The sequence below is a fragment of the Erinaceus europaeus genome, chromosome 20 (assembly GCF_950295315.1).
Source record: "Erinaceus europaeus chromosome 20, mEriEur2.1, whole genome shotgun sequence".
Classification (NCBI taxonomy): Eukaryota; Metazoa; Chordata; class Mammalia; order Eulipotyphla; family Erinaceidae; genus Erinaceus; species Erinaceus europaeus.
This window is the reverse complement of record NC_080181.1, coordinates 41,467,829-41,485,028: the sequence shown is the minus strand read 5'-3', so window position 1 is coordinate 41,485,028 and position 17,200 is coordinate 41,467,829. Positions and strand designations below refer to the sequence as shown.

General features: G+C 40.6%; 1 protein-coding gene and 1 non-coding gene across 2 annotated transcripts; one reads left to right on the top strand and one right to left on the bottom strand.

Moving 5' to 3' along the window:
- Window positions 1–2,583: 2,583 nt before the first annotated feature.
- LOC132535212 (U6 spliceosomal RNA) lies at window positions 2,584–2,690 on the bottom strand. Its single transcript, XR_009546981.1, has one exon. It is a non-coding gene; the product is annotated as a U6 spliceosomal RNA (small nuclear RNA).
- Window positions 2,691–5,732: 3,042 nt separating this feature from the next.
- Window positions 5,733–16,727, top strand: SNURF (SNRPN upstream open reading frame). The gene is made up of 3 exons (XM_016192928.2): window positions 5,733–5,874; window positions 12,293–12,388; window positions 16,587–16,727. Exons 1-3 carry the CDS (start codon window positions 5,861–5,863, stop codon window positions 16,690–16,692), a joined length of 216 nt encoding a protein of 71 aa, XP_016048414.1. The 5' UTR covers window positions 5,733–5,860; the 3' UTR covers window positions 16,693–16,727.
- Window positions 16,728–17,200: the final 473 nt, after the last annotated feature.

The window sequence follows — 17,200 nt, the reverse complement described above, 5'->3', positions numbered from 1 at the left end:
TGATTCATCTCCTTGACTGCAAGCAATTCTTTGTGTAGAACACTAAGTAGACAGTAGATTAAGTAATTAATTAAGACAAAATAATGATTTATAGGAAAGACACCTCCATACCCAAACCAAATGCCTCTTCTAGTAAGAACAAAATGCTGCCCACTCCAAGATTGGATTATCTCTTATTACTAGATTTTCACCAATGCCTTTCAAAAGAATTATAGAACCAACTGTAGAAATGCCATCTGAATTATACTTGGGCTCAATACCTGTACTATTTTGCCATTCCTATGTCCCTTTACTTCCTCATAACCTCCCTCTCCCTTCTTTCTTTCCTTTCTTTGATGGGATAAAATAGATGGGAGGAGAGAGAAAGAAAGACTGAGGGAAAGAGAGACATCTGCAGCACTATTCTAGCCCCTCCCCACTGTAGGTCTTCACATTTCATGTTCAATGTTCTGGTATGAGCACACACAAGATAATATGTGCCCTTTGTAGTGAACCACTACCTGGACCCCAGAAAATTCATTCTCAAAAAAAGAGAAAAAACATATATATATATATATCTTTCTTGAGCTGGGTGGTGGTGCACCAAGTGGAACACATGCATTACCACATGCAAGAACTCAGATTTGAGCCCATCCCATCCCCACCTTCATGTGGGAAGCTTCATAAGTAGTGAAGCAGGGCTGCAAGTGTCTGTCTCATTCTCTCCCTACTTCCCTTGTCCCCTCTCAACTCCTCTCTGTCATATCAAAATAAAAGAAAAAAAATCTATTCCTCTGGAACCACTCTTTGTAGAAAAAATCTGTGTGAGTACACAGACATATGGTTGGTCTTTTTTCTCTCTTAATTTACTTGAAGAGAGTTATTTTGGGAGGTGTTTTTTTTTTTAAGGAGTTGACTCATTGATTCTGGAGGCTGGCAAGTACAGAATCTTCAGAGTAGTCTGCAGCTTGCAGACTTAGGGAAGGGTTCATGTTTCAGTTTGAATCTAAAGCGAGTTGGTTGGCAGAATTCCATCTTTCCTAGGGGACCTCAGTCTGTTTTCTCTTGAGAGAAAATTCTATTAAAGGAGGCTTAATTACATTATCAAGAATAATCAATTTAAGTCTAAATTTGGTTGAAAAATATTGTCATGACAACATGCAGGTTGGTGTTTGATCAGGGCACTATGGCCTAGTCAACTTGATATATAAAATTCTCATTATATCCAGAGAGTAAGTGGTTTTTTACTTTTTTTATGTTTATTTTCCCTTTTGTTGCCCTTGTTGTTTTTCATTGTTGTTGTAGTTACTGATGGTGTCATTGTTAGATAGGACAGAGAGAAATGGAGAGAGAAGGGGAAGACAGAGAGAGGGAGAGAAAGATAGACACCTGCATACCTGCTTCACTGCTTGTGAAGTGACTCTCCTGCAGGTGGGCAGCCAGGGGCTGGAGCCAGGGGCTCGAACTGGGATCCTTATGCCAGTCCTTGCACTCTTCTCTACGTGCACTTAACCTGATGCGCTAATGCCCAACTCCTGAATTTTTACTTTTATAGGTCATTTGGTTTCTGTTACATAGAGAAAGAATTTTTTTTCTTTATTATCTTAGGGTCGCTGTTGGCCTGAGTGTGAAAATTAAACAAATACATGCAACTTTACTTAATGTAAGAATTACAACACAAGAGCCTTTGTATTTAATGAAATGAAGAACCAAAGATGCAGTTAGTCTGCTTACATTTGCTTAGTTTGGTAAAGAAAGGATAGTTGGGTAAGAATCTGACAGGTTAGAGAGTATGAGATTAGTATAGTAAGGGTGGTGTTGGTGGTGAGTACTTAGCAAGGTTGGATTTACTTGAATTCTTGGTTTTGTTTTGTTTTTTTGCCTACAGGGTTATTTCTGGGGCTTGGAGCCAGCACTACAAGTCCACAGCTCCTGGCAACTATTTTTTCCCCTTTATTGGATAAGACAGAGAGGAGAGAGGAAGGGACATAGAGGTGGAGTGAGACAGAGACCTGCAGACCTTTTTCACTACTTGTGAAGGGACCCCCACCCCCCGCAGATGGGAGAGTGGTGGTCTCAAACAGGGATCCATGTGCAGGTCCTTGCACTCCGTACTATAGCTTAAACTAATGCACTACTGCCCACCCACTATATATATATATATATATATATATATATATATATTATATATATATATTATATATATATATATATATTTTTTTTTAAAAACATAAGGATGTCCTTTGTTTCTGGGTATTTGGAGGGCACATTAAGCTTTGATGATATGTTTCAAAGGAGATCAGAGAGGAAGATCAAAGTGATCTTCTGTTTTTTCCACACTACTTCAGTTGAAAATATTCTATACCAAGGTGCCATTTTGGGGAGGAGTATATTCTGAGCCTTTCAGCAGTAACTCTTTAACTCTAAAGCTATATTCAGAGATAATATATAAGCAAAGGAATATGGCTATTGGGAAATTGTAGAAAAATATGTATCTGTGTCCCCAGGACCAGGCACAGAATTTCTGAGACACTTTTAATTTCATAAGTGATAAGGATATTAGAATAATTATTCTAATATTAGATCTTTGACAAAACAAAGCAAAAATCTTACAAATTCTTCATGAATTTACCTGCCATCCTTGTGCAGGGGCCATGCCAATCTTCTCTGTATGGTTGCAATTTTAGTATATGTGCTGCCTAAGCAAGCACAAACCTTGCAAGTCCTTCAGAAGTTGGAGGACATCTTTTGTTCTCTGAATGGGCTCCTGGTTGGGGTTGTCTTCAAAAAAATATTTATGAAAATTGGAAAAGTTTGGGTTTCAGAGAAGGTCTAGGTTAGTGTTGAGGAGTAATTTCTTGAGACAAAGCCCTTAATCTGACTCAAGCAGTGTCACAGTGAATTGATGTCTTCTCCCCAACCCCCCATATCTGGTTTAAAAAAAAGTCTGAGAAGTAGAAATTTCTGTAATTAGTAGTATAAGATTAAACACACAAGAGGTGGGTTTTCTCTACTCAGGATGAACCCCACCCCATTTAATGTATTCTAATAATACTATAGGACACTAAAATTTGCCTTTATTTCATTTATTTTGAGAGATACTGCAGACTTATTTCTCCACTTGTGAAGCTTTTCCTCTGTGTAGGTGGGGAAGGGGGCTGGAATCTGGATCCTTTACACATTGTAACCTGAGCATTTAACCAGGTGTGCCACCATCTGGCCCTTATGACACTAAAATTTGAACTCAATATAGATTTTTTTTTTCTTTTTAACCAGAACATTGTTCAGCTCTGGTTTATGGTGGTATAGGGGAATTGAACCAGGGACCTCACAGCTACATGCATGAAAGTCTTTTTGCAGAACAATTATGCTATCTCCCCTGATTACCTATAGTTCTTATGTGTCAGAAAAGTCTTTTACAAATCCTTCCACCATTTCAAGTGTTTGGAAAGTAGTTGATGGGATTCTGGGTACTTTGCTGACCACCTAGGATATTCATATCCAAAGCCAAGATGTGGTAGGGGGGAAAAGTTGTGGGTGAAAGGGTAACTATTTTTATTGCTTAAATCCTGTTTGAATAGTTTTAAGAGTAGACATATCCCCTGCACCCTGATCAGCCTGTTTCTAAAGTGATCCTGAGATTTTTCCAAGGAGCCTCCTGCTAGGAGTCTCTTCCTCCAGCTGTTCCTCAGAGAGGGGGAGGGAGACTGCAACAAAGATTTACTTTCTTGGTCAGGCTGTCTTTTAACTGCATTCCAGAGAGCATATTGTAACTGTAATGAAAAGAAAGGCTGCCACCCAGTGCCTTGCTTGGTTATCCATTCTTTGGTGTGTAGATATTTAGTAATTGTTATCTTCCGTCTTCCACCTCCCCCCTCTCTCAGCCCAACCTCCCATTGCCCTACTTTTACAGTTCTTTACTATTGTAAATGAGGCTTCCATGACAGTATTTTGGTCAAGTCTCCCATAGATGAATACTTTTATTTCTTTGATAAGAAGAAATATTTACTTGGAGTTATTTACTTGGAGTAGCATTGTGGATGACAGTTAAAGTTTATGGTTTAAATCTACATAACGCCAAAGTCCTTTCCAAATATATATTCCTGTTAGCAATATATATGGGTTTCAATTTCTCCACGTCCTTTACAAGACTTGCTATTGTCTTTTTAACTATAGCCTCCCCAGGAAGTGTGGAATTGCACCCTGGAGAGCTATTCCTTTGCATTTCCTCAATGACTAATAATGGGGAGCATCTTTTTTAATGTGTTATTGGTCAGTTGTTTTTCATTGATGGAGAATTGTCTAATCAAATCCTTTCCCATTAAAAAATGGCTTTTTTGTTTTTGACGCTGAGTTATAAGACTTTCTTTGCCAGCTATATAATTTGCAAACATTTTCTATCACTCTATCCATCATCAAAGGAATACAGCCCTCTTATATTTTACAAACTAGGAAACTAATGAACATAAATTTGAATAGCTGATCTTAAGTAATTCTGCTATTAAGTAAAAGCTGGAATTTGTATCAAATGAATCTGCAGTCAAAATCTTGCTTCTACTGAACTATACTGAATATGTTCTTTTATTTCCACAGTATGTATATAGACATAAATTTCCTTAACACAGTCTAGACAAATGCCTATTATATTTTTAAGGTTTTATTAATGAGAAACAGGATGAAATAATATATATCATTGCTCTGGCATTATGTGGCATAAGGGTCTTGAACTCAGGAAGTCTTGCTTGTGAGTCCAAGACTGAATCCACAGCGCCACCTCCAGGGCCACTGTATGAATATTTCTTGATGGTGGGGGTGGGGATAGGGTGAGGGGCTTGGGGGAAGGGAATTCCTGGAGAGGAAATATTAGCTATTTAGTGGCCATTATTTTTAACTCTATTCTCAGCTCTTTGATATTTAAGATCAGGGCTATATTATGTAAAAGCCTAGGCAAATACAGCTTCAGGATTGTTTTTTTCGCTTTAGCACATCAGCATTATTCTCATGCTAAAATGTATAGAAATCTTTAAGTTTCTTAAAGCCTCCCTGCCTCCATAGGCAGATTACCCTTGGGGTGAAAATAATGTCGTTATTCTTTAGTACAATAAAGAAGTGTTACTTCCCCTACTCCAGATTCCACTGGGTACTACTTATTTGTATTTTCTACAAATAAAGTTTCTTGCATTATGTAGGGATCCACTAAAATAGTCTTATCTTCTCAATTTAGCAGACTAGTCATTCTGTATTGGAAGGTTTAAATTGGATGCTTTTTATATGATCTTAACAATTTGCAAAAACAAGTAGATAAAAGGCAATCGTCCTGCTGAATTTCAAACAATGCAACATCTTTTGAAAATCAGACTTTTCTTTTCAGACAAGGATATGCAAATCTAGCATTATGTGCTTCGGGGGTTGTTCACTATCAATTTAATTTCTCGCCATCTGATTTCTTGTGGCATAGAGAATAAACAATATGGGGGGGGTGACTTCTTAAAATTTTAAAAAGAATTGTTTAGTGCTGCCTGCAAACATGTATTGGGGAACCAAGAACCCGATGTGAATATTTGGCACATGACTTAAAAGAAAAGAATTAATAAGATTAACCCTCTGGTCTTGCTGGTTCCTGAGGCTATTCTCAAGGAAGCTTGAGCACTAGGAGTCAAGGGGACCCATCAGCAATTCTCTCAGAGTAAGGGTATTGCGGCAGGAATCCGGCACTGCGGCAAACTAACGCGCATGCGTCGTGCGGCAGGCAGGGCAGACTGGTGCGCAGGCGCGGAGGCCCGGGTGGGTGTAGTCTGCGGCGCTGCGGCGACACCGGGCGCAGAGCAGAGCGGCGGCTGGACATGCCTGACGCGCTCTGCTGAAGTCCGCCAGCGACGCGATGGAGCGGGCCAGGTCAGCCGAGTGGGTGTCTTCTCTGACAGGAACGGTGACTTGGGGTTTGCTGGCTGGTCTGAAAGTGTAGAATTTGGAATATTGTCGGATGTCGGTGGAATCCGGCCCCGGAGCTCTTTGTTCCAGAGGTCTGAGGGGACATGTTTGTAGCTCGCGGCCGCCAGGCCTCAGCGCGTCCCCCCGGGTGCTGCCTCCTCCGAGACTCGGGGTCGCGGGTACAGCGAGAGAGGCATTAGGGGCCCCTGTTGGAGTGAGAGGGGGAGGGGCCCCGGGCAGGGGTGGCAGCGCCCCTGAGGACAGGGCGTCACCGGCCAAGGTGGCGATGCTGGGCACCCGGGCTGAGGCTGACCGCGGCCTTGGAGCGTCGGGGCTGCCATGTTTTCGGGGGCGGGGTGGCGGGGTGTCTGCGGCAGGTGACGGGTGTCTGCAGCAGGTGAAGGCACCGTGTAGGGAGCCGGAGCGGTGGACAGTTGAGGTGCCGGAGAGCCATGGGGCAGCGGGTGACCCGCCTGCAGGGTGAGGGACCCTTGACTGTGTGCAGGGGGCGTCGTGGGGTGGCCGCCCTCTGCAGCTGCGACGTGTCAGTTCTCTGTGGGGGCGGGGAGCTGCGGGGTGACGGCCCTCTGGGGTGGCGATGCCAACAGGTGGGGGCAGGGTGGGGTGATCTCATCGTGGTGGGGGCGGGGTGGGGGTGACCTCATCGTGGTGGGGGTGGGGTGGGGGTGACCTCACTGCGGTGGGAGCCGGGGGGGGGGGGGGACTGCGGGTGACCGCCCACCGCTGTGGGAAGGTTGCTGGGGTCCCACCTGAGCTGCGGTGCCGCGGCCGTCGGACGCAAAGGTAGCGCTGCCCCTCGTTGGAGGTAGAAGCGGGTTGCGGACCAGTGGGGGCGGGGGGCATGGGCGTGGTAGCCGCGGCGGGCGCCTCGCCCTCTAGGTTGGAGGGGCCGACGGGGAGGGGGGGCTGTAGGAGGGCGAGGGCACCAGGCAGTTGGGGGACCGCGGCTGTGGGGGCGAGAGGAGCGGCCCCACGGAGGTGACAAGTGACGGCGTCAGGTAGCAGGGTGTCTGGCATGACGTCGGGGCGTCGAGTCATGGAGGAGTTGGGGCTTCAGTATGTTCATCATGGTGGAGGGGCGTTAGGTTGTCTTTCATGGCATCGGGTGTCAGTCATGGCAGAAGGGCGTCAGGTGTCATTCAAGGCAGAAGGGTGCCGGGTGTCAGTCATGGCAGAAGAGCGTCAGGTGTCATTCAAGGCAGAAGGGCGCCGGGTGTCAGTCATGGCAGAAGGGCGTCAGGTGTCAGTCAAGGCAGAAGGGTGCCGGGTGTCAGTCATGGCAGAAGGGCGAGATACTTGGTCTGTCGCGTTGGGGGTGGAGGGGTATCGGGATATCTGTCATGGCGGAGGGGCGCTGTAGTCTTTCGTGGCGAGGATGGGGGGGCGTCAGGATGTTTGTGGTGGCAGAGGGGTGTCCGCTATGGCAGAGGGTTGCCCATCATGGTGAAGGGGCATCAGGGTGTCAAGTCACGGTAGAAGAGTGACGGGTGTCTCTCGTGGCGGAGAGGCAGACACCGCGTCTTAGCTGAGGGTTGTCGGGGTATCTGTCATGGTGGAGGAGCATCGGGGTATCTGTCATGGTGGAGGAGCGTCGGGGCTTTTGACATAGGGAGGAGTTGTCGAGGCATCTGTCAGGTTGAGGGGCGTCAGGTGTCTGTCATGGCGGAAGCGAAGTGGGTGCAGGCGGCAGGCAGCTGAGCCGCATTTGTGCGGGGGGGCAGGAGTGATGGAGGGGACGGGGCGGTGCTCCCCGTCCTGGCTGTGATTCTTCTGCCACCTGTGGTGGAGCGCTGGGCAGCATTTGTCTGGGCGCCAGGGGCTCCTCCCGCCCACTATTCACGCCTCCACGGCCCTCACTTTGTGGCTTTGGAGTGGACATGCAGGGCTGAGGGGTGCAGGCCTTGCTCCCCACGCCTTCGAGTTCTGGGACGTGCCTTGCAGCCATCGTGCAGCAGCCACTTGGTAGACTGCTGACTGCCGCTAACAGACCGTGTCTCTGCCAGGCCCTGAGGGTCCTTTGCCGCATCAGCAAAGATGGCGGCCACCGCAGATATGCGGTGCTGCGCAAGCGCAGACACACACACACACACACACACACACACACACACACACACACACACACACACACACACACACACACACACACACACACACACACACACACACACACACACACACACACACACACACACACACACACACACACACACACACACACACACACACACACACACACACACACACACACACACACACACACACACACACACACACACACACACACACACACACACACACACACACACACACACACACACACACACACACACACACACACACACACACACACACACACACACACACACACACACACACACACACCCCCATATGGGGGAGGGCAGCCCGGCGGGAGTGTCGCCCCGCCCCCTGCAGACAGAGAAGGCAGACCCGCAAAGTTCGGCTGGGGGAGCATGCGGCAAGCATCCGGGAAGTGTTGCCAAGCAGTGAGGTGGTCGGGAGGGTGTGGGGTACTTTCAATCTGCGGGCAGGTACAGCTGGTAGTGAGTGACCTACCTCATCTTTGCACCTCTGACGCTCTGGCCCAGCGGGGTGAGAGGCCGCCCCCATCCACCAGGGTCCTGAGGAATGGGGAGGGCAGAGGCGGCCTGGGCACGGACATGAGGCCTGGGATGACAGACAGCCTCACTGTGCTCTTGCTTTTTCTCTGTTGTGCAGTAGAAGGGCCTAGAGGTAGGGGTTTGGAGGCCGAGAAAAGGACCAGCCATCCCAGGAACGTCAACTACATAAGGTAGTCTCTCCCATCACTGGTGTAGGAGGTTTCAATCCTCATTCTGGTTCTCTAGAAAGGCTTAGCGTTTTTGTGTTTATATATTCACCTTCCATGTTATTGTAACTTTTCGAATTGATCTCCATATCAAACTGGATAGAGTAACCATTTAGACAGTTTTATTTCCTATATAACCTTTGATTCTATTTCAGCATTGATAGTTTTATGGCTGCAAATTAAATGCTGTTACCATTTTTAACCTAGATATTCAATCTACGTTTGTAGATGATTTCCTTAAGCATGGGCTCCTTTGCTGGGATTTGAGACTTATAAATTGTGTTTGTTCAGAGAGATCAGAGAAGCGGGGCGGATGATACATTGATTATGTTGAAGATGACTTCACAAAGTTACTGTGTTTAGTTGGATTTTAGCGTAATGGTCTTAATGATTTTTTAATTTGGAGCTAATAATGAACAATTGGCTAGAAACAGTCAACAAAGTAATTATTTAAATATTTGTTTTATGAAAGATTTTGTCTTTGCAGGACTTTGATGTGTTTGCATTTGCACGCCCTCCCCATTTTATCTTTCTCTGCAAATAAGTTCTGTTCTGAGTTGGAATAAAATTGAGGAAAAAGGAAACTCAGGAAGCAAAAGAGTAGCTTTGTTTTAGGAATGGTTATTTCTGAACCATTTGAGAAGTAGTAGTTGTCTGGAATTTTGTGATGATTATCTTTTGTTCTCATTTTAAGGCATTGTTTGAAATATTTTATTCTGGTTAAACTGACTCTTCACAAGATGAACTTGTTTCTAATCCGCCATTTTGTGGCCTTTTTGCTTAAGATCTCAATATGGTGGATCTCTTTACAAAGTTTTCATGTGATGTTTCAAGTTCCCAGCTGCAGGACTAATGATGTGGCTTAGTATCAGATGCATTTGCAAGTGAGGAGGGAGTTCAAGCTTTTATTCTGGTTTAGAGAAAGAGACAGTACAGTGTATATTTTATTGCTTCCTTAATATAAATAAGGTACTATGTGACTTGGGTTTATGAAGAATTTATTTTCCATTAACATGATTTCCCTAGTATATTTAGTGTTTCATTGCTAATATTTCTTTACGTATGGTTACTCAGCATCTTTATTATTCAGCATTTTCCTTTAAATATGCTAAGTTTCTAATAATTTACTTTTAAAATATTAGGGCTTCTAGAATGACTTGATTTTGATACTGTATCTGCTACTTAGCTATTTTTCGGAAGGATCCTTGGGGCAAGGCTGGCATGCTTATGCTGGTTCTACACGATACGGACTGTGAGGTTATTATCTTCTTTCTTTAGTGTACTTTAGGATTTTATCACTGTTCTTGTTTACTCAGATTTTGTAGCCTCGAACCAGGAAACATAACTTAATGGTTAAGATAGTTTCTTTCAGTAAGGGCATAAAGGCTACTTGCTTTTGTTCCTCTAGTTTTCGTAAGGATAGCTAGCCCTATGGATCCCACAAACTTGACTGTAGATGCACTGATTTTTCTTGCATAATTGAGAATTAACTTGCATTGTCTTTATTGTTGTTTATTCTTGTGATACCACGTAAATTTTTGATGAAATGTAGACCACATTACATGTTTTAATAATAGAATACCAGGCAATTACGAAAAACATTGAAATCTCATTATCTTACACATCTTAGTTTATTTCCACACTAGTACTATTTTAATGACAATGATTTTTGTACCAAAAATCAACACTACATGTAACATTTTTCCTTTATAAAATGCTTACTTTGTTTCTTTGAGGGTGAAATTAGGAAGGTATAAATGCACATGTGTGCATTTGTATATATGTTGTACAATAATGCAGTGTCTTCGTTCATAGATGTATTTTGCTAAAAGTAGGGAATTGAATATTTTCTACTCTAGCTTGTTTTTTCAGCAAAATTTGGTCTTATGGAGTAAACAGATTTATCTTTTCTAATTTGTTCAGTTACACTTCCAGATTAATCATTACTACTGGTATGATTGCATATTCCATTTTTTCTATAACTATATTGTATTTTTTATTATTGCACTTCAGTTTATTTCCATTATTATTTAACATTAGGTTCATGCGTAATTCTGGTCTTACTTCACACAGTGCAAGGGTGGATGTGCTGGTACAGATAATTACTATATTGTTAGCATTTTTAAGAAGTGCCAGAAGTTGTACCACTGTAACCTATTAGCAAATTCTCTTTCCTTTACTCCTGGTGTTGATTTGCCTTTCCTTTGAGACTACTGTATTACAAAAACCATTTATTAGCATTAATGTATCTCTGGAAAGCTGTCTATTTAAATTTTGTACTCATTTTTTAAACCAGATTTTCTTTTATTGGATTGATTTCTTTACAAATTCTGGGTACTGTACTTTCATAGGGTAAATCACTTGCAAATCTTTTCTCCTGTGTTTCTGGTATTTGCTCACATGAATAATCTCTTCTGAGGCAAATATTTTAAAAAATTGATGAGAATCAATTTCTGAATTCCTCCCTCATATTTATTAGGTATCATAGCTAAGAAACAACTGCCAAATCGAGGTGAAGGTGTTGAGGAAAGTGTGGATTTTTGTCATTAAAAATAAAATACGAAAATGTGATTTAAAAAATGACATTTTCTGTTCATTAACTACAACTTTAAATTTTTCAAAGGAGTGGAACAGCTTGGGGTTATTGGTAAGCTACTTGGATATTATTACTTCCATATTATTGTAAAATTTTAAAATAGTTAATACTACATGAATTTCCTTTTGGGATATGTCCCAAAATGTTATATTTAAATTGCACATGTTTTGTATAATGTCTTCTGTTTTATCTGGCTTACATTTTTTAAAACTTTTAATTTTGCAATTGGTTCCTCTAATTTCTTCATGAGTGAATCAAATGGGAGATTATGAAGATCCTCATGCAGCCATTTTGTGAACTGTTCTGCAGATCATAATATCGCAGCAACTGTGTAGGATTTTATTTTACTTCTTGCTTACACTTTTTAAATCTCCAAATCCTAATTAAACAGCATCAAAGCTGTAGTCAGCATAGACTTTTTGTGTAGTTTTACTATACAAAAGGATCTAAAGAATTCTCAAATATTGAGTTGTTACAAAGTCATTTACATAGAAAAACATGAGAAAATTGTTAGGACTTTTCAAACAACCCAATAATTTAGAATTAGCATTGCTGTTTTTCAGAGAAAAAATAGTATGTGTAATATAATAGTGTATAATATGTGTTTATATAAGATAGCTTAAAACTGTGGTTTCACATATGTAAATTTTAACATTAATAGAAATCAGTATATTTTATTTTTGCTTAGATTGCTGACATTTCTCTTTCTGATGTTAATGATTCTTAATGGAGAAAGTGATTTTGTATAAATAATGAGTTTTGGAGGACAAAAAGACTTAAAATATTTTCATATTGCCTATTTTAATGTTAAGAGCATTATAAAAATTATGTTAAGTGTTAGGATAAATTGACTACATATTACATTAGTAGTTATTTTATAAATTAATAAAGTCTTAGGTAAATCTTCCTGTCTGTTTCAGGGACCGCTTAAACCTGAGACGCACTACTGAACAGCAGGTGCCGGAGGTAGAAGTCCAAGTCAAACGCAGAAGGACAGCTTCACTGAGCAACCAAGAGTAAGTACAAAGTAGACTGAAAAGCAGTTTAAAACAGCTTTTTTTCAAATAGGAACAGAGTGACAATTTGAGGTAAAGGAAGTAAAGTAAAATGTTATATACCTACATGCATGCATACATACATTTTATATATATAATGAAGGCAGAACAAGGCAATTAAATTATGTGTTCTAATTAACTCAGTCTTAATTTTAGTAAAATGCATTTCCTTTGTTTTCATGCATGTGTATGTGGGTTTTCCTTTATAAAATTCTATATTTTTTAATTAGTTGTGCTGTTTATCACTTCCATTCCTTGCCAAATGCTGTATACATTAAGAATTACTAGCTATTCCCTACTATTTTCTATATGGGCATATATGCACACAAATAGAAAAAGTGGTAGATATAATTTGTCTCACACACAGGTTTATATTGTTTTGGAAAAGTTTACTAAAGAATCTTTGTCAGTTCTTATAGATCTCTAATTTTTTAATAGTTTGCATTCTTTTGAAATTTTGAATTCTTTGAATTTTTTTTTATTATCTTTATTTCTTGGATAGATACAGAAATCTAGCAGAAGAGAGAGACAGGGATAGAGACAGAAAGACACCTGCAACCCTGCTTTTCAACTCGCAAAGCTTTCCCCCTGCAGGTGGGAACCAGGGGATCGACCTGGGTCCTTGCAGATTGCAACATGTGTGTTCAACCAGGTGTGCCACCACCAGCCTCACTAATTTTATAAATGGTGGAATATTAGTGATAACATAATTACAGTAATTATTAGCCTACTAACATTGTTTACATTTCTTTATAAAAAGTATTTTGAGAAAGATTGGGGAGGGGATTCTCACTTTTCTACTTATGTGATTTACAGGAATGAGGAAGCATTATTAATATTTTTCTTTTTTTTTTAATTTTTTATTTAAGAAAGGATTAATGAACAAAAGCATAAGGTAGGAGGGGTACAACTCCACACAATTCCCACCACCCAATCCCCATAACCCACCCCCTCCCATGATAGCCTTCCCATTCTCTAGCCCTCTGGGAGCATGGACCCAGGGTCGTTGAGGGTTGCAGAAGGTAGAGGGTCTGGCTTCTGTAATTGCTTCCCCGCTGAACATGGGCGTTGACTGGTCGGTCCATACTCCCAGTCTGCCTCTCTCTTTCCCTAGTAAGGTGTGTCTCTGGGGAAGCTGAGCTCCAGGACACATTGGTGGGGTCTTCAATCCAGGGAAGCCTATCCAGCATCCTGGTGGCATCTGGAACCTGGTGATTGAAAAGAGAGTTAACATACAAAGCCAAACAATTTGTTGAGCAATCATGGATCCCAAGCTTGGAATAGTGGAGAGGAGTGTTAGGGAGGTACTCACTGCAAACTCTAGTGTAATCCTGCTTTCAGGTATATATTTTGCAGTAGTTTATGGATACGTGTGCACATACGCTCTCTCTCACAGAAACTGGTGTATGTCTAGGTTATGGGACTTTGTTAGAAAGTGAACTACCTGAGATGAAATTAGAGTGTACTATAAAAGGAAAGGTCTCACCCGAGTAATGAAGCTGAAGGGTTGTCATTCCACACGTGAAGTCTCTGGATACACTCTGAGGTGAAGCATGTTGAGATGGCAATCGTTGCTTTGGTTAGGTTGTGATCGGCGGATGCAATATTATTTGGTTTGGATTGGGAGATGCATACGGGAAAGTGAGCCCTATCCAAGGGTGCCAGGACTGGGGGAAGTAGGGGCTCTATAGTGAAGATGTGAGGTTCCTGCTGTCTTAGGGTTCAAAAAGACAATCAATAGTTAATATTATCATCACATTATTTGTTAATTGGGTTAACTTTGAAAAGTCCCTTTGTTATGGTTTGCTGTACAGTACCCAGTATCTTGTATATAGCTGTGCTATTGGAAGCTTCTAATCTACTTGGTCTAGGCTTTTGAGAGAGTCCGCATATCAAATACGTAGCCTATCTATTAAAAAGATTCAGTTTGTCTTTTGAGAACCTTTGAGACATACAATTGATTTCCCCCTCTCATATTAATTAACTACTGATTTATATGTCTACATTTTGCTAGGAGTGTACATAAACACCATTCCCATCACCAACTTGTTCAACTCTTCTTAATGATACATATCCTCAGTATTCTCTCATAATAGAGGCACTTAAAAATTATAGTCTGCGTTTTATTTTGATTTTTTTCTATTATGGTGCAATTTCAATAATGGATTGTTATTAGTATCCTATAATTACAAAATTTAAAAAATGATTAAGAACCACATCAAGATGTAAAAAAAAAAACATGAATAAGTATTCAAAATTTATTTGTTTAACTTACTTGGGTTGGTGTACATTCTGTTATTTCACACATACATCACAAGATTTGCTCTTCTTTGTGGCTAGAGAATAAACTCACTTTGCTGATGTACTTCCGAGCTTTAGAGAAATTAGAGCTATAGAGTCTTTGTGCTTCTCTAGAGTTATTCCCTTGAAATGGATTTTTATCTGTTCTGCATTTAATGAATTGCTGTTTGAACTGTTTCCTGTTTACTCATCCTTTCTCTAGTTTTAAATTAGGCTTCAGAATAAAGCAAGATGAATGAAATAACAGATTTTGTAAAAAGGAAAAAAAGGTCTAATATGTTTTTAGAGCTCTTAGTTGTCATTTGGTAAACTAAAGGGTTAGACTTGAGGATGACTAAACAAAGGCTGCATTTTTATTGATAAAAATGAAAGCATTTAGAGGCTTGAGCATTGCATTCTGATTCTTGCTACCTGTAGTTACTGTAGATTGACACATTAATGGCATAGTCATTCCACAAGGTTACCCAAAGTTCACATGTCTGAGTCAGAAAGCTCCAGGGTTTACTGATCATCTACAGTGTTTTTCATTAGTTATCTATAGAATACTCTTTGTTTCCAGTTTGATAGAGTGACATCATGATCTCAGAACTCAAGAAAGCACTAAACTTTTAGTAAAATCAAGAATAACAGAATTTCCAAAAAGTTATGAAGTCATAACCCTAGGTGTATATGTATAACCTACTTCTTTATTATATAGCAGCCTGTTATTTAAAATCTAAAGAAAAAAAGGAAAACCTTTTGTTATGATCCCTTTTTCAAATTCAACCACTTTGGGTTTTATCAACAAAGGCATACTTGGTGATAACGTTTTTTTATATATATATTTATTTATTCCCTTTGTTACCTTTGTTTTTTTATTGTTGTACTTATTGCTATTGATGTCATCATTGTTAGATATAGGACAGAGAGAAATGGAGAGAGGATGGGAAGACAGAGAGGGAGAGAAAGAAATACCTGCAGACCTGTTTCACCACTTATGAAGTGACTCCCCTGCAGGTGGGGAGCTGGGGGCTCTAACCAGGATCCTTAAGCTGGTCCTTGCACTTTCCTCCACCTGCTCTTAACCCACCTGACTCCTGGGGTAATGACAGCTTTTAATGATTATTTTAGTCAGTAATTGTGACCATACATGAAGATTTCTTTGAATGTATACTTATAGTCACATTCACAGACTGACACATTAAAGTATAAAGAGTATAAACACTTTGATAATCACTTTATATAGTATTTAGAGCCTAACTAACCTCTATGCTAAATGGAAGTATTCTGGTTTGCCAAGTACAATGGATATGAATGACAGCCTTAATAGATATCTCTACACCTCACAAAGGGTCAATAGATTACATTCAAGTAGAATGATTGGGAAATGAGTGGATAATATAGGACTGATGGACTAAAGTTTCTTTTGGTTTTGATCCAAAAGAGCCTTATATTTATTTATGCTACTATAGTTATCACATAAACACTGCCTGCAGTTTCTTGGGCTCTTGCCAGTGTCTTACTTTTGGAAGATTGAGGGTAAGAGACAGAATAAAGAAGAAGAAGGTGAGATACCACATCACTGCTCTATTACTAGTGAAACTTCCTTTGTATATTAGGTACTTCCACGTGGTAGACTTTGAACCAAGACCTTAGGACATGGTAAAATGTTCTTAACTAAGTTAGCTATGTTCTGTCCTTCAAGAATCTAGTTCTTAGCTCTGTATGTAGCAACTCCTTCAGCTGTTTTCTGTTTAGTAATTTTATCATGCCATACTGTGACACTATATGAAGATTGATTTAAATGTAAAGAGGCATCTGTATTATTAGATTACCATCTGTATGATACTTTTACTTACATGTATCATGCTTTTGACAGGTGTCATCTGTACCCAAGGCGCTCACAGCAGCAACAGGTTCCTGTGGTGGACTTCCAAGCGGAACTGAGACAGGCATTCTTAGCTGAAACACCAAGAGGTGGTTAAAACAGCATTGGAACATCAAGATAGCTGATTCCAAGCAAGAAATCAGGTTAGAGTTGATCTACTTATGTCAAGGAGTAAAACAGAATGTAGGGTGCTTGAGGAACATCTAACTGTTTGGGATTTCTTCAGTTTTTTCATTTAGAAAGCATCATACAATAGACACATTGTAAGGAGTGGTTAAAGGATCTTAATGTTTTCTGACACTACTTTTTGTGTCATGTCAATATTGTATTCCATTCCTTGTATATGCTCTTTAGGTAGTTTTATTTGCATTTTATTACTGTTATTTTATTTCCACTTCATCGTAAGTGGCTGCTGAATATTCTGCTACTTAATGTTTTATAATTCCATTTATGCGGCACTTTACTTTTTAAAACTTGTAGTTTAAGTTAAACTTGATTGAAAAGTTTTGCATCAACCAATAGATAAGGCAGGTTCCCTAAATATGGCAATATAAAAATAAATTAAATCTATGTACAATTCCCAAATGGCATTACAAATTATATTA